Genomic DNA, 15,978 nt, shown 5'->3' with positions numbered 1-15,978 from the left:
AGCTAAAAGCTAGCTAACCTTAATATGCTTTCTCTTGTACTAACTTGCTGTTATGCTTCTGTTTTGAAGCCACATTTCAAACACTTTTTTTATTTATTTATTTTTAAATTGCTTCTTTAGGGTTTTTATTCATACTTAAGCCTGAGTCACTTCAAAATAGAGGCAGATCAAATGGATTCCCTGATACCGTAGTAAGGGAGCAAGAAGGACATGATTATTTATGCCTGTTCATTTTCTTGTGTATGAGGACCTCCATGATAGCTAGCATCTCTAGTCTTCTCATGATTTGGCTGGGATTCTTTTTGAGGAATGATTTTTTTTAATCTTTTATAGATAATTATGTTGGGGGTAGAATCTGTCAGACACACACTTCTGTTAGCTTAGAGCTGCAGTAAAGTTGAACCCTTAGTTTCAGTAAATTTCAGTGCAGCCTTAACTACTGCTGGGAACACATGCCAAAAGATTTGAATGTTACTGTCATTGATCATTTTCCCATTGCTTTAACCCAGTTATTGTAAATCTCTTTCAGAAAATGAAGACTGCCTGCATCATATTGTTCATGAGCGTTTAGGGGAGCTGCTGCGTGTCCTGAAGGCAGTGATAAATAAACATCAAACTCTCAATTCAGTTGACATTCTTAGTGCTGCAGGAACAGTCATCGCAAAAGTGAAAGGTAAGGAAATACCTCCTCTCCAAATCAGGAAAAATGGAGAATTGGTAATTTATAACATTCAGGGTCTGTTGATTCAATGCCTTATCTACAGAACAAATAAAATCTTATGATCTAGATTGTGTATATGCAAATGGCAAATAGTCTTATACAACTTTTTTTTTTTTTTTAAATTTAGAGTAGCTCAGTACATTTTTTAAGTCTCTCTTCTTACCCCTCTCCTTCGGAGTCTGATTAAATAAGCTTGTGCTGCCATTTTTAATTAAGGAAGAACTGAATTACAGTACTACAGGCAGCAATCTATAATAATGCCTAATGTTTTGAAAGCTCAGGCTCTTTTTATCAGTCTTTAAATGTATGTGGATGTAGCAGATATTAACTCTAATATATTTATCATCCCACGAGATTTACCTTCCTGACTTGGCTTACTATGATCCTCCAGCAAAATCCTCCTTAATATAAATGTGTAGAGAAGATCCAAATTCATATCCCTATTGAAGAAACTTCCAAATCAGTAATGCAAATATGTAATGCTTTCTAGGCCTTGTTTATGTAGTCACAAAACTGGAGGATGAAATGTAATGTTAAAGTTGTCTTTAAATGACAGAATATCAGAGATGCAGATGTTGACACTTGCTATTGCAGTTGTCTGTCTGGCTCCAGATCCAGCCCAGCCAGGAAGTGACATCTCTAGGGTGAGCTGCATAATCATTGTAGCTTTTCTTTGCACCTGCTGCGCTTTCTACTTAGTCTTTTTGACATGCCTCTCTGCAGTCCCCCTTTTGCAGGGGTTGACCACAAGAACTCCTGTCCTATTTGAAGGGCAGGCTAGCCTCATCTCACCATTCTGGGCTTTGAGATCCACCCTGGCAAATGGGGTGGCAGGCCAGTCAGATTTTATCTGGCCCTCTGAAGGGTAGTGTCCAAATTTTGAGTTAGCAGCAGTATGATTCTGCACAAGGGTCTAGATAGTGATCCCCAGAGAGGTCTGTTGTCACTAGGCCCTTCCTACATAACACTGAGAATGCTCTAAGGTATGGGTAGAAATCCCACATGCATTTCTTCTTTTGAGAGCAAATGGGGAATTCAGTGCTGACATTGTGTCTTTGTACATCCCTTGAGCAAAGGAGAAGTTTTTTTGTTGTAGTCTCCTCTTAATATCTTTTCTAGTGATCAACATACTCTTTCTCACCTTCCCTTTTTGCATACATGCTCCCTGCCATGTCAGTTTAAGACTACTGTTTGGCTTATCTGTATCATTCTCATGCATGGATGTAAATCTTCTTTATGATTAGTTTCTTCATGCAAAGTAGCTCCTCCTGCTTGTGCTCTAGAAGTACTGCAGATACTAGAACTTTGGTCTTCTGTCTCTTCACAGTGCAAGAAGGGTTTCCACTAGGGCTTTCTCAGAGATGGAGGTGCCTCTGAAGTCATAATTCCACTGGTTCTGTACTTGTCAGCACTATTGGTGCAAATGGCCTCAATTTCTAGTGTGAAAAAACAAGGCAGAAGAGTAAATTTATAAAACCACTTGCCTTATCTCCTGGCTGAAAAAATACTTTTTGTGATGAGAGCATGGTTACAGATGCCATTTGGCTTTCTTTACAGGTCATCTGTAAAGACATGGTTTAGTCCATGTAATTAGTACAGTTACATCAGAAACAGACTTGATAAGTGGTGTGCAGTTTAATGAGAACATATGCTGTTAGTTCAATGGGTTCACACACCATTTGAAACTAGATGGGCAGTTTTCTCAGCACTAGAATCGTGGAGGCTACTATACAATATACTGCATATAGTGTATATTGTCATAGGACTTTAGATTCAAGTAGTCTTTGTAAACTTTGTGAAAGTCATGCTTTAGTGGGAAGTGGTGTGCAAAGTCAGAGGTATGAAAACACAGCTATACCATTTTTTAAATACTCTATATAAAATCTCACCACTGCCTCAATTCACTGCAGGGGCATAGCAGCATGCTGCACCTTAAAGTCTTAACCCTAATCATCTTGGCTTGTTCAAACCAAAGTGTAATGCCTAGAGTGGGAAGCCTGGCCCAGGATCCGCTTCTTCAAGCTGAGTACAGGGTGGTTGACTTTCATCCCTACCACCCCAGTAGGGCATCCTTTCTGCACTTGGCCAGTGACCTATCTTGAAACTTCCTGCTTCCTGCCATTTGGAAAATTTTGTTTGTTAAAATCAGAGTCATGGTCAAACTAAAATCACAGTATCTGATGTCTGGCCCCATGACAAACAAGCACCTCAGTAATGAGTTATGTGACGGTAATACTATCAACATGCTTTTAAATAAAAAGGAGCAAAGCATAACAGTGAGGTCATATTCTTTTTTTCAGGTGAGTCCAGCTAGGTCCAATAGCATGGCTATAGCTTTTTATCTATACATGAAGAACTGGCTTGGAGAATTTAAGGCCAGATGAGTAATATAAACTTACATTGCTATAGCAGTGTTGTTCAGGGGATTGAGAAATCTCCATCCTGGAGCAATGTGGTTATGCCTACCTAACCTCTGTGTTGCAGAAGTGGATTACCTATGTCAAGAGGAGAAGCTTTCTCATTGGCATCATAACACCTTCACTCAAGTACTACAGTGACACACCTACACCAGTGCGCTATAAGTCAAGACGGGCCCTAAATAGGGTCTTGCCAGATGGGTTGGGGGAAACCTTTACACAGGGGAAAATGGGTGTGGTGTATCAGTGATTTTGCTGTTAGTGTGGGACATTCTGTTCTTTAGCTGGAATGGAACTAAAGTTCCAACATGTTTCTAGTTCAAATGCATCACATTCTTCAGGAGCTGCTTCAGATGATAAATTTCGGTATTTAGAATTGGAGGTAGTGTTTGCACATTTAGGTGGTCTGCTTTGGTAATTTGACTAAATTCTAATGTGCAGCTGCTTTCTTCCTACTTACTGTAAATTTCCTCCTTCCTTTAATCAAATACAGTGTTCATCACTTGCTGGCTATCAAAAGATTTAATGAAAAATGTTATTAATGTTAGTAGGTCATTCATTTTTTCCTCATGTACCTGGGGCCTACATATGAGGTGGTTATGTGAACAGTGCTCTTTCACATAGTGCCTGCAATTTTATTTGTCCTCAGACAGAAGAATTTGCACTTGTGTAAAAATGATCTCACTTCCTCTAAACTCAGTTGACTAAATGCTAAGTCTCTTTGTTGTTCTGTGCTCAGTTCTTTAGAGCCATTTGCTGATTTTTTTTTTTTTTTTTTTTTTTCCCCTCCTGTGGAGGGCTCAGGGATCTTCTTGAGACTGCCTTTCCCACTAGTGTCACTGGAGTGTTTCTGCAACTCCAGTGTGAAAGGGAAGGAATTTACCTATGGAAAATCCTGGTAGACATTAAAAGCATGAAAGTAATAGACTTTCACAGAAAGTACTTTAAAACAATAGGTTATCTTTTTATTTGTCTTTTGTGCATTTTGAATCATGCTGCAGTACTCTCCAGTGCAATATAATTCTCTTATGCTCTTAGGAATGGCTCAAAACCACCTGCATCTCTTATTGTTAAATTCTGCAGGAGCATTCCACAAGAATGATATTAAAGTGGGTACTTAATGTCCAGCACCCTTTTTGTCAGAGCTTGCGTATCACTCCTGCCCTCCCCAGATGCTAGATATAGAACTTCATTTGTCACTGCATCGTTTTCCTCAATGAGACATCTATGTAATGAATAATAACAGAGGAAGCTGTGCTAGTCTATCTACTATCGAAACAAAAAGCAGTCAAGTAGCAACTTGACTGCTCTATGTAATGAAGTGTAATTTGTTCATCCAAAGGCTAGTCAGACATTCAAGTAAGCCTTCACCCCAGCATCCTTAGTGGCGTGCGGAATTAGTCTTTGTTCCACCTAAATCAAATCCGGGTTTCCTTATCAGTAAACCTTCTCAACCCAGCCCTTTTCTCCCCTCAGAGGGACTCTTGCTGTTACCTTGGGAAGGATTCCTTCTCAAAATGCTCACAGAGGTGAAACCACTTGACAGCTATAGCTAGGTCAACAAGAATCAACCCCAACTGACACTGCTGTACTTGCATAACTTTTTTAAGTGGAGGCCAGCCCATAATTAAATTATCTCCTTATTGAAAACAGCAGATTCACAGTGCCCCATGGCTTTAGAGACACATAGGTAATGATCTACAGTGCTAGAATTCTCATTTCTGAAAATGTTCATAATCCTAGTGTTCCCAATACTCTGCTTTGTGTGAGGCATTTTGTATGGATTAAGCTTCTGGTTTCTTAGATTTTGAAGATATAAAATCTGAAATCTAGTTTAGTTTCTTGATTAGTCAAGCTGACAGTCAGCCCATATCCTCCTTATTTCTTTAAGAATGCAGTTCACCTTTAATATATTATACACATTGCCTTTCAGGCACTAGATGGCAGATCTTAAAGTATTATCTTTATGCGTGACTTTAAAAAAATTAATTTTTTTCCCTTGCAAATGTTGTTAACTTGCATGATCACTTTGAAACTTGCACCGCTATAGAGAGTTGCCATTTCCAGACATGGAAATATTACTACAGTCCATTGTTGTCAGTAGCTATTGTGTGCAGTCAGGATGTCCTGGGGAAAGAGTGTTTAAAGTTGATGTTCAGTACATCAGCGATGCAGCAGTAAGAGATGTGAAGAAAGTGGTCTATATCCAACTGCATTAGCAGGAATTTTTTGAAATTGTATTAGGAGAGCAGTGAGGGTCCTGAAACTTGGCGTACTTTTTTTTTTTTTACCCAATTTAATGTGATGGAATCTGAAAAGGCAAGATTTCTCCATTATTGAAAATGAAGGCCTTACAAGACGGAGCATGAGCTTTCCTGGAACAGGAAAGCTGATTCTCAGTGCAGACAGCTTTTCTTTAAGGCGAAGTTACGAGTTTAATGTTTCACTGGCACAGTGAGAGAAGATATTTTGATTAACGGACTTACTAAATATTTTCACAGTAAGTCTTTTGTGTTTGATAACGGTTATGTATTTTTAAAAATTTCATATGGTGTGGATTTTATGCTTGCTTGTAATTCATAAATCCTGATGTTTAGTGATTGGGCATGAAAAATACTTTTAAAGACTTTGATTGTTTGCAAGAAGTTGAAGGTTTGAATTACTATTTTTTTTCTAAATATTTTCGTCTATTGATTTGCACAAATAAAACTTGCATTCTGATGTGTTTAGTTTGTGGAATTTTATAGTGTCTGTTTTTCTTTAGAAGTACCAGAGGCATTATTTTCATGTTACTCACACAATGGAAAGGGAGAGAAAAACCTTGATCTTTATAGGGAGCGGTGACTACAGTAGTAACTGCTGGTATTTTTGTCATGTGACTACTATTAAACTATTGTTGCTATTTCATTACAATATGTTCTTTGTACACCGAAGAATTGTTAAATGGCACAGGACTGCTTAATGTCAAGCTAACTAGCTATAAAGCCACTTTTTAAAAATATTTTTGGCTAACTAGTTGGCTTACGCAGTACATGCAAGGAGGGAGGCATGAGTTTGTTTGTTTGTTTAGTGAAAACTATTCCTTTCATAAAGGAAGTCTGGGAATACCTGATTCACTGTGTTTTTTGTTTTGGTTAAGCGCTAGGGTTTAATCATTTGTCAGGAAGCTTTGATGTAGTTTAGGCTGAACCCTTTAAAAAGCATAATATTAGGGAATTAGTTGTGCAGTGAATTAAATTTTCACTCAGTGTTGGAGTTACTGATTCTAGAAATTAGTTTTGCTTCCATATTTCATTTTTGTACGTTTAAAGCACGATCCTCAAGTGCCACGCCAACTGGCGTAGGCGATCATGGCCTTCCACCCTGTCTATTCTGAGTGCTTTCTACCATTTTTAAAGCATTGTAACTAAGTTAAATTATTTGTACTGGGTTAATATTGTTATGAATGTTGCAAAAGTGGTGTTTGTGCATGTAAACTTCATGGCATCTGGGGAAACTAGAAATTCACATTGCCCAATTCAGATTAGATAGTAACCTAAGTTCCGTTGGCACAAGCAAGTCACTAAGATTGTCGACCTGAGGAACAACACTTGTTCAGGGAAAGAGCATTTTTGGAGAGAATTGGAATGAAAACTGTCCTGTACATCCTTGCTGAGGGCTCAATTTCAAAACAGGATAAAAGAAATCCTGCTTTTCCCCTGCGTCATGTAGCTACCACTTGCTTTTGATTTTGCCTGTAAGCTTACTCTTCCAGCCTAGGGTATTGACAGAAGCTACCAGAACAAATCATTTTTTCCATCCTCGTATTTGTCTTACAGTAGCACCTCAAGGTCCTAGCCAGGGCCAGTGTCTCTTACGCTATGGTGTTAAAGGCTAAGATAATGTGAAGAGCAGCTCTGCCTGTTCCCTGTTTTGGAAGTCACATGTGAATGAAGGTTTCTGCCAAGGAAACAACCTATGATATTTCACTGGACATAGCTAGAGGATTTTTGTTTTCAGATGTGAAATAGTATATGCTTGTGTGGAGCCCTTTTTTGTTCTAGTAAACTGTGCTTGGACTTTCTTGATCAGCCTGGAAGGTGGAGAAGCAATTTCCCATATCAGTATTTAAATCTGAGACATCACGTTTGTGAGCTGTGTGGTGCCACTGCCTTGTAGGTGCATTAATCACTCCTGTGAGTGGCCATCCTTCCCCGCTTTTGCCTCCCACTTCTTGTCTTCTGCCCCTTCCCCCCCAAGGAACTTCCACACTGATTTTATTGGGGAATAGGGAACGGTAGGGAATTGAGTGGTAGTAATCCTATTCCCATTTCAGAGGCTTTCCGTCTTACTGTGTGTGTGTCTGTCTGCCCTGAATTGAAGTTACACGTATCAGTTAACTCCTAAATCACATTTTATAAACCATTTAATATTCTTTCATGAAGTATAGTGTTGCCCTTTTCTGTAGATGTGTTCTGTGAGATTGTCATATGAGTTTTCCTAATTTTATAAGCATAAGCAATTCCTTCCTTATTTGGATTCTGTTTGTTTCCTAAGGTGTGAACTTCAAAGAGGTGAATGAAGAAAACAAGAGAGAAGTCTTCAGTGAAATATTTTCTGCTATCGATACATTGGCATTCACCTTTGGAAACGTGTAAGTGGTATAGGTTGGAATTAAAAGGAATAGTACTGAACAGAATTAAACAAGACTAATAGTAAATATTCATTTGTCTTCTAGGTAAAGTTTGGTGGAGACAAGAACTTAAGTAATCCAGTCTGAGCAGTCTTTGGATTTTGCTGTACTCGTTGCTAGTTTAAAAATTTGATATTTGGAAAATGCTGAATGAAAATAGATTCTTTTAAAGCATACAGTTTTGCACCACTTTTAAAAATAGATGGATTCATTAATATGTATCTAACTTCCTGTTTGGAGTAACTGTATAGATATTCTGCTCAGAAGTAACAAATGAAATAGGATATTTTTTTTTTCTGTTTTCATGGCAGTGTTTCAGACTTCCTTATGGGAGATGTAGACAATGGTTCGTCATTGGGACTTCCTGTATCTCACAGAAGTCGGGTAGGCTGAATGTATTCTTTTGGGAATATGAAGTCCTATTTTAAAGGAAATTTCCATAGTCTTTTCATCTTAGAATCCTTGGCCGTTTCTACACAGGCCACTTCCTTTGGAAGTGGCAAGCTAATACACAGAGTGAAAGAAGCTAATGAGGAGCAGGTGCAAATTCCCCATACCTCATTAGCATAACGTCACGTGGTTTGGAGTCCGGAAGACCAATCTTCTGAACTCCAAAATGCCATGTAGGACCGAAAATTTTTGGGAAGAAGGGGCTTTGGGAAGGAGGACTTACTTCCGGAAGCTCCCCCCCCAGGGCCACGCTTCTACATGGCATTTTGGAGTCCGGAAGAATGGTCTTCCAGACTTAACTCATGCAATGTTATGCTAATGAGGCATGGGGAATTTGCAGCCACTCCTCATTAGCATCTTTTGCTCTGTGTATTAGCAAGTGGCCTGTGTAGCAACTGCCCTTGTGTCTGATTTAATTTGATTTTTCTGAAAGAATAAACAAGTTAAAATGTAAATGTCATCTTATACTGTTGTTAAAGCTTTCCCATAAAAAATAGGTTCATGTTTTGAATACCAGTGATGTTCCATCTTTGCCCACCTTATTTTAAAGGTGAAATAATCTGAACAATTGTATCTACAGTGCAACTGCATTGTTTGATTCTAGTAAAGCATTTATTTTGTAGAAGTGTGTGTGGTGGTTTAAAAGTAGGCATTTTGATTATAGAAACAGAATCCAGGTTTAATTATCTCTGAATAAATTAATAAAATGTAGTACCTAAACAGTGCTGTGCTAGCTAGAAGAAGACACAAAATTTGTCAGGCATGCCTCATACACATTGTATGCAAGGAAATATAAAATTAAGAATTGGCGTGTATGATGATCCAGGGTATTAGAGTATTAGGAATGAAAGCTAAAATTCAAGTCCACATCTTGGAGTGCGTGATTTTAGGTGCTGTCTTGGCTACTGGAAGCCATCTTTAAAATTATATTTCTGTAGCATTGTTACAATCAAGTTTGTTACGTTTTCTTGTCTGTACTGTTTAAAAGCAAAGCTAATACACTGTTCTCTCTGGCTTTGTCTATACTAGACAGTCTTTTTGGTTCAATTTCAGAAGCCCTTGTGTCGACCATCTTCCACCAATTGAGAGAGTTTTCAGTGTTACATAGTTTAGACTTATTCCCAACAGAAATAGATGAGCTCCCAGAGTTCATGCTTGTTCATCTGCAACAAGGGGAAAAGCTTTTTCAAAAATGTTGTGTGTGATGAAACAGGGACAAAGAGAAGTATGAGTGAGTTCTGCGTTTGAAACGAGTTAAAACTTATTTTGCTGTCAATGCAGGCCAGGAAAGTTATTTTATAACATCCTTGGGCCTCAGCGATTTTACACAACTGTGCTTACCCAGGGGTTTTAATTTTTGTTAATGGAGAGAGGCCTCCTAAAGAGAAAATAGTAAATTTCACAGAGCTAAATGGCTAAGAGAATGAAAAAATGCTAAGTTGAGTGAAAAGACAGTAAAAATTAAATAGTAATGGCATTTGAAAGGAACTGATGAATTTTTGAAATAATTTAGAAGGCAGGTTTTACTTGGCTCCTTAGACTATCAGGAAATTCATGCAGAGCTTTCAGTGGTTTCTGCTTGGCAGTTGAATAGACAGTCCAAGGTTAGTTTACTTCTCTCTGCAAAGCTGTTAATGAAACCAGTGCAACCCAAACCTGAACCAGGAAGTTACCAAAACAAAAACAGGCTCTGGTTGATTTTAGTCTCCATTTGCAAAGTTAGAAGAATCGAAGAAAAATTGCCTGAACAAATAAGATATTTGTTAAACTTATTTTCAAGTTTTTGTTGCAAAGTAAATTCGAGAGGAGTTTGTTTCTTTAGTTGCCAGCGTGGTGTTTGAAGTGTAGCTCAGTTTCTAGAACGGGTTAAGCTGTGAGATGTTAGACAAACATAAAGGGGCAAATGTCTTACACCTAGAGGTGACTTGGAGTCTTAGGCCAAGTGCTCATAATTTTGTGTAACACTTATACAAAGTAGAAATCTTAAAATATATATATAGAGAGAAGGGACCTGCGAAGAAGATTGCCTTGGGCAGAATCATAAAAAAGGGAGACTATGGAAGAAAAGGTATCGAATGAATAGCCCAGTTCCCCAAACCCCTAATTATGCCAGTCTCTCTGAAATCATTTGGTTTGTCAGTGGGTCCACTCACACCAGTAAGGGTTTCTGTAATGAGACCAATGGATGAAAAACGTGGAAATTACTTCAAAGTTTTTACTAAAAGACGTGTAAGGGATAAAGGATACTTTGAAGCAATGGGGAGGTTATGGGAAAAGAGTAAAACGGAGGGAATAAAATGAATCTTATAGAGCCATATGCAGAATGTGTTTAAGAAAGTGAAAAAGCTCACACCTAAAGGATATGTGTACGCTGCCCATGTTGCAGTGTGGCTGCATTGTGATGTGGGCAGCATAGTTGTGCGTTATTGCTTGAGGAGAGCTCTGACGATAAACTACTCAGAACAAGATATGGTAGTTTTGTTGCCGGAGGCCCTGAGAACTTTATATGCGTACCCGTAATGCACATAATAAAAGTTGGTAAACAGGTGGGAGGGAAAGTTTATCATAGTTCTGTCCATTTCCTGATTGTGCTCCAGAACTCTTGAATTTCTGAAATGCGTGTGTGGGTTTGGTAGGGTAGGTATGTATATTGAGTAAATTTTAAAGTGCCTTGTTAAACAATGAGCTCACTTACCAAACTACTGCTCAAAAATATTTAAAAGACAAATGAATATTCCTTGGTATTTAAATTCTTGGAGGCTTAAAAGGTGATCAAGTCAAACCCCTTACTCTGAGTGGTTCATCATCATCACCAGGACATGAATAGTTAGCAACCCAGCCTCATACCTTCCTGTGTCAGTGATAAAGTCTGAAAAATAAGACGAGGTAGCTTCTCTTGTTTTGCTAGTATGCGTTCGATCCTTTGACAGTTTGCTCTAAGATATTTTATTTTCTTACATGCAAGTCTTTTGAAAACCTTTCTGTGGAGTCTGTGGGATTGCTACATGAACAGGGAGATGTTCAGGATACAGGTAAATGTTTTTACATGAATGTGCATCTTTGCTTTTATTTTCTGTTTTACATACGTTTATAACTGCAAACATATTCTCTCAGTACTTCAGGGTCTTTTCAGTCAGGTATATTATGTTTAAGACTAAAAATAAATTGAGAAATATAACTTTTGGGAGAGAATCCATATTTGTGTGTGTTAACTTTTTGGGGAAGATAGACCAGCATTGAGCCACATTTGTAAGTAATTATGATACTAGTGGTTTTGGTTAGCATTTCTGAAAATTAGTTGTGCTGACCATACAGCTAGCCCTGATAAAATACCATGACCCTGTAATTTGTTCTAAAACCCCTGTCAGTCTCGCTTAGAATCAGAGTCCTTCTTTAATGCTAGCTAAATCAGAGCTGCTTTACTGTTTGCGGTTGGCTGATACTGGCTTCCCTGTCAGCATGTGGTCATGTCTAAAATTCACTTCTTTGCATTTGATGTTTTATTTTCAGGACATCTTCGGGCTGAAGAGGTTGATAGCATGCTCCTAAGAAATGACAGTGGAATTGAATCAGCTCTGTCTTATGCCAAAGCTTGGTCAAAATATACCAAGGATATAGTTGCATGGGTAGAAAAAAAGCTTAGCCTGGGTGAGTGGCTCTTTCTGGCATCTAATCAGCTTTGTCACAGTGGTATTAAATCTGTTGTCAGACTTGTGCTGTGGACCGTCAATAATCTGATTTCTAAAGTAGTAGCTCTTCCACTGAAGTGAATAGAAGTATTGCCCATTTCCTGTAATTGAAAAAGTGTAACAACATGAAGGTGGTGTGTATTTTCCTTTCTATTAAAAGAAGAATGCAAAGTTTCATGTTGGATGCAGTTGCTGTTGCTGGTACCATTAACATTTACTGTGTGCAATCCATTTTTTTCACCTACAGAAGTGGAATGCGCTAAAAACTTAGCAAAAATGGCTGAAACTGCTAAAGCTGTTGTTGGATCCCAGGTGAGTATTTAGTTAATTCTGTGGGTTCTTATATTTTAGAAAATAAAAATAAAATGAGATATTTAGGGTGATAGACAATTTCAAAATTAAATTACTTCCTTGCTTTTGGAAGTCCTTAGTGCCAGGCACTGAAGAGTTAATTTTTTTGTACAAGTGAGTACAAAGACAATTACATGGTAAATTATCAGATAAACCCTCCTGAAACTCCTTTGACTCTATGGCATTTTGGTGACTAAATGTCATATTGAAAGTGTAGAACGGTCTTTATGGAATTAACTTCAGTTTAATAATAATAAAAAAAAAAAACCAAAACATATGCTACCTTGCTAGCATGCTTTGTGGTTTTTTTTTTTTTTTGTGTGTTATTTTTCACTGTGTTTAGTAACCATAAAACTTAAACTTGTAGAAATATTCTCGTAATGGAAGTGAAATAGTTTTGTTTTTGTTTTGTTTTTTTTTCCCCCCCAACAAACTTGCCTTATAACTTTTTTTAATTCTGGATTTCACACATGCAAAATCTTGAGGATCTAGTTACTCTACTAGGTTTTGAAATTACTGGATCCTCCTCTTCTACCATGCAGTGTTGTTAGTTTCTTTTGTGTTTAATTCTAGGATTATATGCCTTTCCAATCAATATTTGTAAACGCTTTTCAAAATGATGTTGACAATAGTCAGCTTTGGCAAAAAACAGCAGCTGCTCTCCAGACTAACAAATTCGTTCAGGTAATATTTTGTTTCTTGTGTAACTTACATTGTATGGTAGTTCATTGTTTAGCTTATAAACTTCTTTTTGTCTAGCCTCTCCTAGGAAGAAAAAACGAGTTGGATAAACAAAGGAAAGATATCAAAGAAGTTTGGCAACGGGAACAGAAGAAAATGGTTGGTATTTCTGTGTACTGAACATTGAATGACCAACATTTTCAAAGATTGCTCAATATGCAGGCTAGAACTCAAAGCTGAGTGCCTAAATTAAGACATCTAAACCCATATTAAGCTACCTACGGCTTTCATTGACTGCAGTTCAATGAACCCATAACCCATATGCATTCAGTAAGTTGCGGGCACCTCAGAGTTTGCTTGTAGTCAGTACTGCAGAATGGAGGCCCCATAGCCTCTTTTTCCAGTTGCATAATTGCATTGTTTGATGTAAAGAGTTTAATTCTTTGCTTTTGCACTGTATGTTGTGCAGCAAGAGCTAGAAGCTACTCTAAGAAAAGCAAAGCTACTGTACCTGCAGCGTCAAGAGGAGTACGAGAAGGCGAAATCTTCCACTGTTCGTGCAGAGGAAGAGCATCTGACATCAAGCGGCAATCTTGTGAGAGATGTCAGCAAGCAGTTAGAGAAAAAGCGAAAGCTAGAAGAAGAGGCTCTTCAGAAAGTAAGAACTCAGTATATTCCAAAAATGCTTTTTAAATGATCATGTTCTTGGGGGGGGGGGGGGGGAGAGAGAGAGCACCCCCCCATTTACTGATCCATTTAAGCTTCTTTCTGGCAGCAAAGGTCTGTGGTCCGTCAGTTACCTATATTTTGCAGTATTTGTTTTGTTTTATTTATATTTTTTTAAGGCTGAAGAGGCATGTGAACACTACAAAGCCAGCATGGCAGAAGTTGAAGAAAAGCGAAATGATCTGGAAAGCCTGAAAAGTGACACCTTAACACAGCTTCGGGAACTTGTGTATCAATGTGATCTTACCCTTAAAGCCGTAAGGAGACCTTTTTAAAAACTATGTCTGAACTCACTAAGGACTTCAGAACGTAACCTTTAAACAGCTGTTCATGCGAGTGGGGTGTTGATACATTTACCTATAAAGGGGTAACGGGCTAAAAGAAAACCAGCTTACGGTACTGACTGCTAAATAGTAGCGTGTGTTTTTTGTGGTAGTGGCACATCCTGTTGGGAAGAGTAGAAGGATCCCTGAGGACATATTCTTCATAAACTACTGTCTTGCAAGAGTTTTGAATATAGACGGAATTTTTGCCAACTCCTGTACGAACATTGCCCTGGGTTTACTGTGTATCGCTTATGAGTACAACTTTTGTTCAAACTATGTTGTCTCAAACTAAGTGTCTCAAACCTAACATTTCCTGGGTCAAGAGTACAGAGTTGAAAGCTAGTAAGTTACAAGTTCAGTTTTGACACCATTAACATAGAAGCAGCTATGAATTCAGTTTTGATTGGCTACAGTATATGAAGTTCAATAGGCCTGCACAAACAAAACTTTATTGTAGCTAGAAATGCTGCTACCATGAGGCTAGAAGCTGTCACATTAGTATAATCAGTCAAATACTAACTACAGGAAGAATGAAGGAGCGAGGAGAAGCTAAGCCACACGTTCTTTGGTCTTTTGCATAACTTGCTTACTAGACATACGAAGTCACTAGTTTTAAACTTTGATACAAAAGACCAAATACAGAGGAGCGGGAGGAGGAGGCATTCAGAGTGAGGACAAGTTTGCTATGTAGTATTGATATATTTATTTCATGTGGTCCATATCCTGTTCACATTATGAAACTCCGCTGTATGGGGTTTCCTCCTTGCTCCCGCAAAGCAGTAATGGAGGTGAAATCAGGATTATATCACTCCAAAAGGCAAGAAACCATCCGATGTGGAGGATAGAAGTACAGCAGTGAATATCGTTACCAGAGGGCTACTACGGTGACTCTGCTCCTCTTCCTTAGCCTGTGAGGAGAGGGTTCCTTCTGCATCAGCCAGTGTCATTTTTAATTAGTCTGCATCCTGGGAAGAACTCTTGTCATCTGTTACTCTTAAATATGGGATCTATGCCAGCCTAAGTTTGAAACTCTGTCGTTCACCATTACAGAGGCAGGAACAGAAAGGTTTGCATTTCATGGCAGTCCAAATGGAGAGAAACTAGAGCTATATTCATCCACTCGAGGTGGAGTAGATGTGTAGGGAAAATGGCACTGAGTATAAAGAGGGTGCAACTTGTGTTTGGAAACCAAGGGTCAGTAAAAACAAGCATTCTGGGCCAGACCAACAGTCCCAGTACAAATTGAACCATTCTAGTCTGGCACCCTGGGAATCTGACTGGTGCCAAATGAGAGAATTTGCTGAACCTTGGGAGGTCAATATTGTCTAGCAGCATTGCCAACACTTCCACTGCTGACTGGGCTCTTAGCAGACATTTAGGGATAAATTACATCTAAACAACAGCACAGAACACTGAGAGCCAGGATTTGTGGTTGTAAACAAACTGTAAAGGACTGTGGGGAAACTTGGCCACGCCCATAAGTGGTCGTCCAGCTAACTAAAATCATGCCATATTAAGAATGTTTCTGGGTGAGAGTGTCGGACTAGAGGGGTTCTCCCCATACCCTGTCTTGTCAGTGGCCAGTGCCGGATACTTCAGAGGGAATGAACAAAACAGGACAATTGTCAAGTGATCCTCACCTGTCATCCAGTCCCTAGACCTCTAATTGCCAGAAGCTGGAACCTCAAGCAGCGTTCCTTCTAACTTTTTTATGTTGAATAATGCTGTTACTGCACCAGTATGGAGCTGACATATGACACGTCACTCCCATAATGGTGCACATTACATAAATCATTTTGCATATGGGTGATTTGTGGTGCGGCTGGGGCTGAGGGGTTTGGCGTATGGGGGCAGAGCTCAAGGCTGGAGGGATGAGAACTCTGGCTGGGGCTGCGAACTCTTGGGTAGGACTAGGAATGAGGTGTTTGGCTGTAGGCTGGAGCCA

General features: G+C 38.8%; 1 protein-coding gene across 8 annotated transcripts in view; it reads left to right on the top strand.

The window, feature by feature from the left end:
- ARHGAP29 (Rho GTPase activating protein 29) overlaps positions 1-15,978 on the top strand; it is a 75,326-nt gene that overhangs the window by 42,230 nt on the left and 17,118 nt on the right. For 5 of the 8 annotated variants that reach the window (XM_075002534.1, XM_075002536.1, XM_075002531.1 and 2 more), the window contains exons 3-12: positions 530-673; positions 7,675-7,771; positions 8,122-8,194; positions 11,226-11,292; positions 11,771-11,908; positions 12,197-12,261; positions 12,874-12,984; positions 13,060-13,140; positions 13,451-13,639; positions 13,827-13,964. In XM_075002534.1, the coding sequence (XP_074858635.1) occupies positions 530-673; positions 7,675-7,771; positions 8,122-8,194; positions 11,226-11,292; positions 11,771-11,908; positions 12,197-12,261; positions 12,874-12,984; positions 13,060-13,140; positions 13,451-13,639; positions 13,827-13,964 (1,103 nt within the window). Of the gene's footprint in view, positions 1-529; positions 674-5,529; positions 5,639-7,674; positions 7,772-8,121; positions 8,195-11,225; positions 11,293-11,770; positions 11,909-12,196; positions 12,262-12,873; positions 12,985-13,059; positions 13,141-13,450; positions 13,640-13,826; positions 13,965-15,978 lie in introns of those variants that run through there. The other 3 variants (XM_075002537.1, XM_075002538.1, XM_075002535.1) reach the window with 3 other exon arrangements.

This window comes from Carettochelys insculpta, chromosome 9 (genome assembly GCF_033958435.1).
Source record: "Carettochelys insculpta isolate YL-2023 chromosome 9, ASM3395843v1, whole genome shotgun sequence".
Classification (NCBI taxonomy): domain Eukaryota; kingdom Metazoa; phylum Chordata; order Testudines; family Carettochelyidae; genus Carettochelys; species Carettochelys insculpta.
Note: the sequence above shows the minus strand (reverse complement) of the source record. Positions and strands in the feature narration are given on the sequence as shown.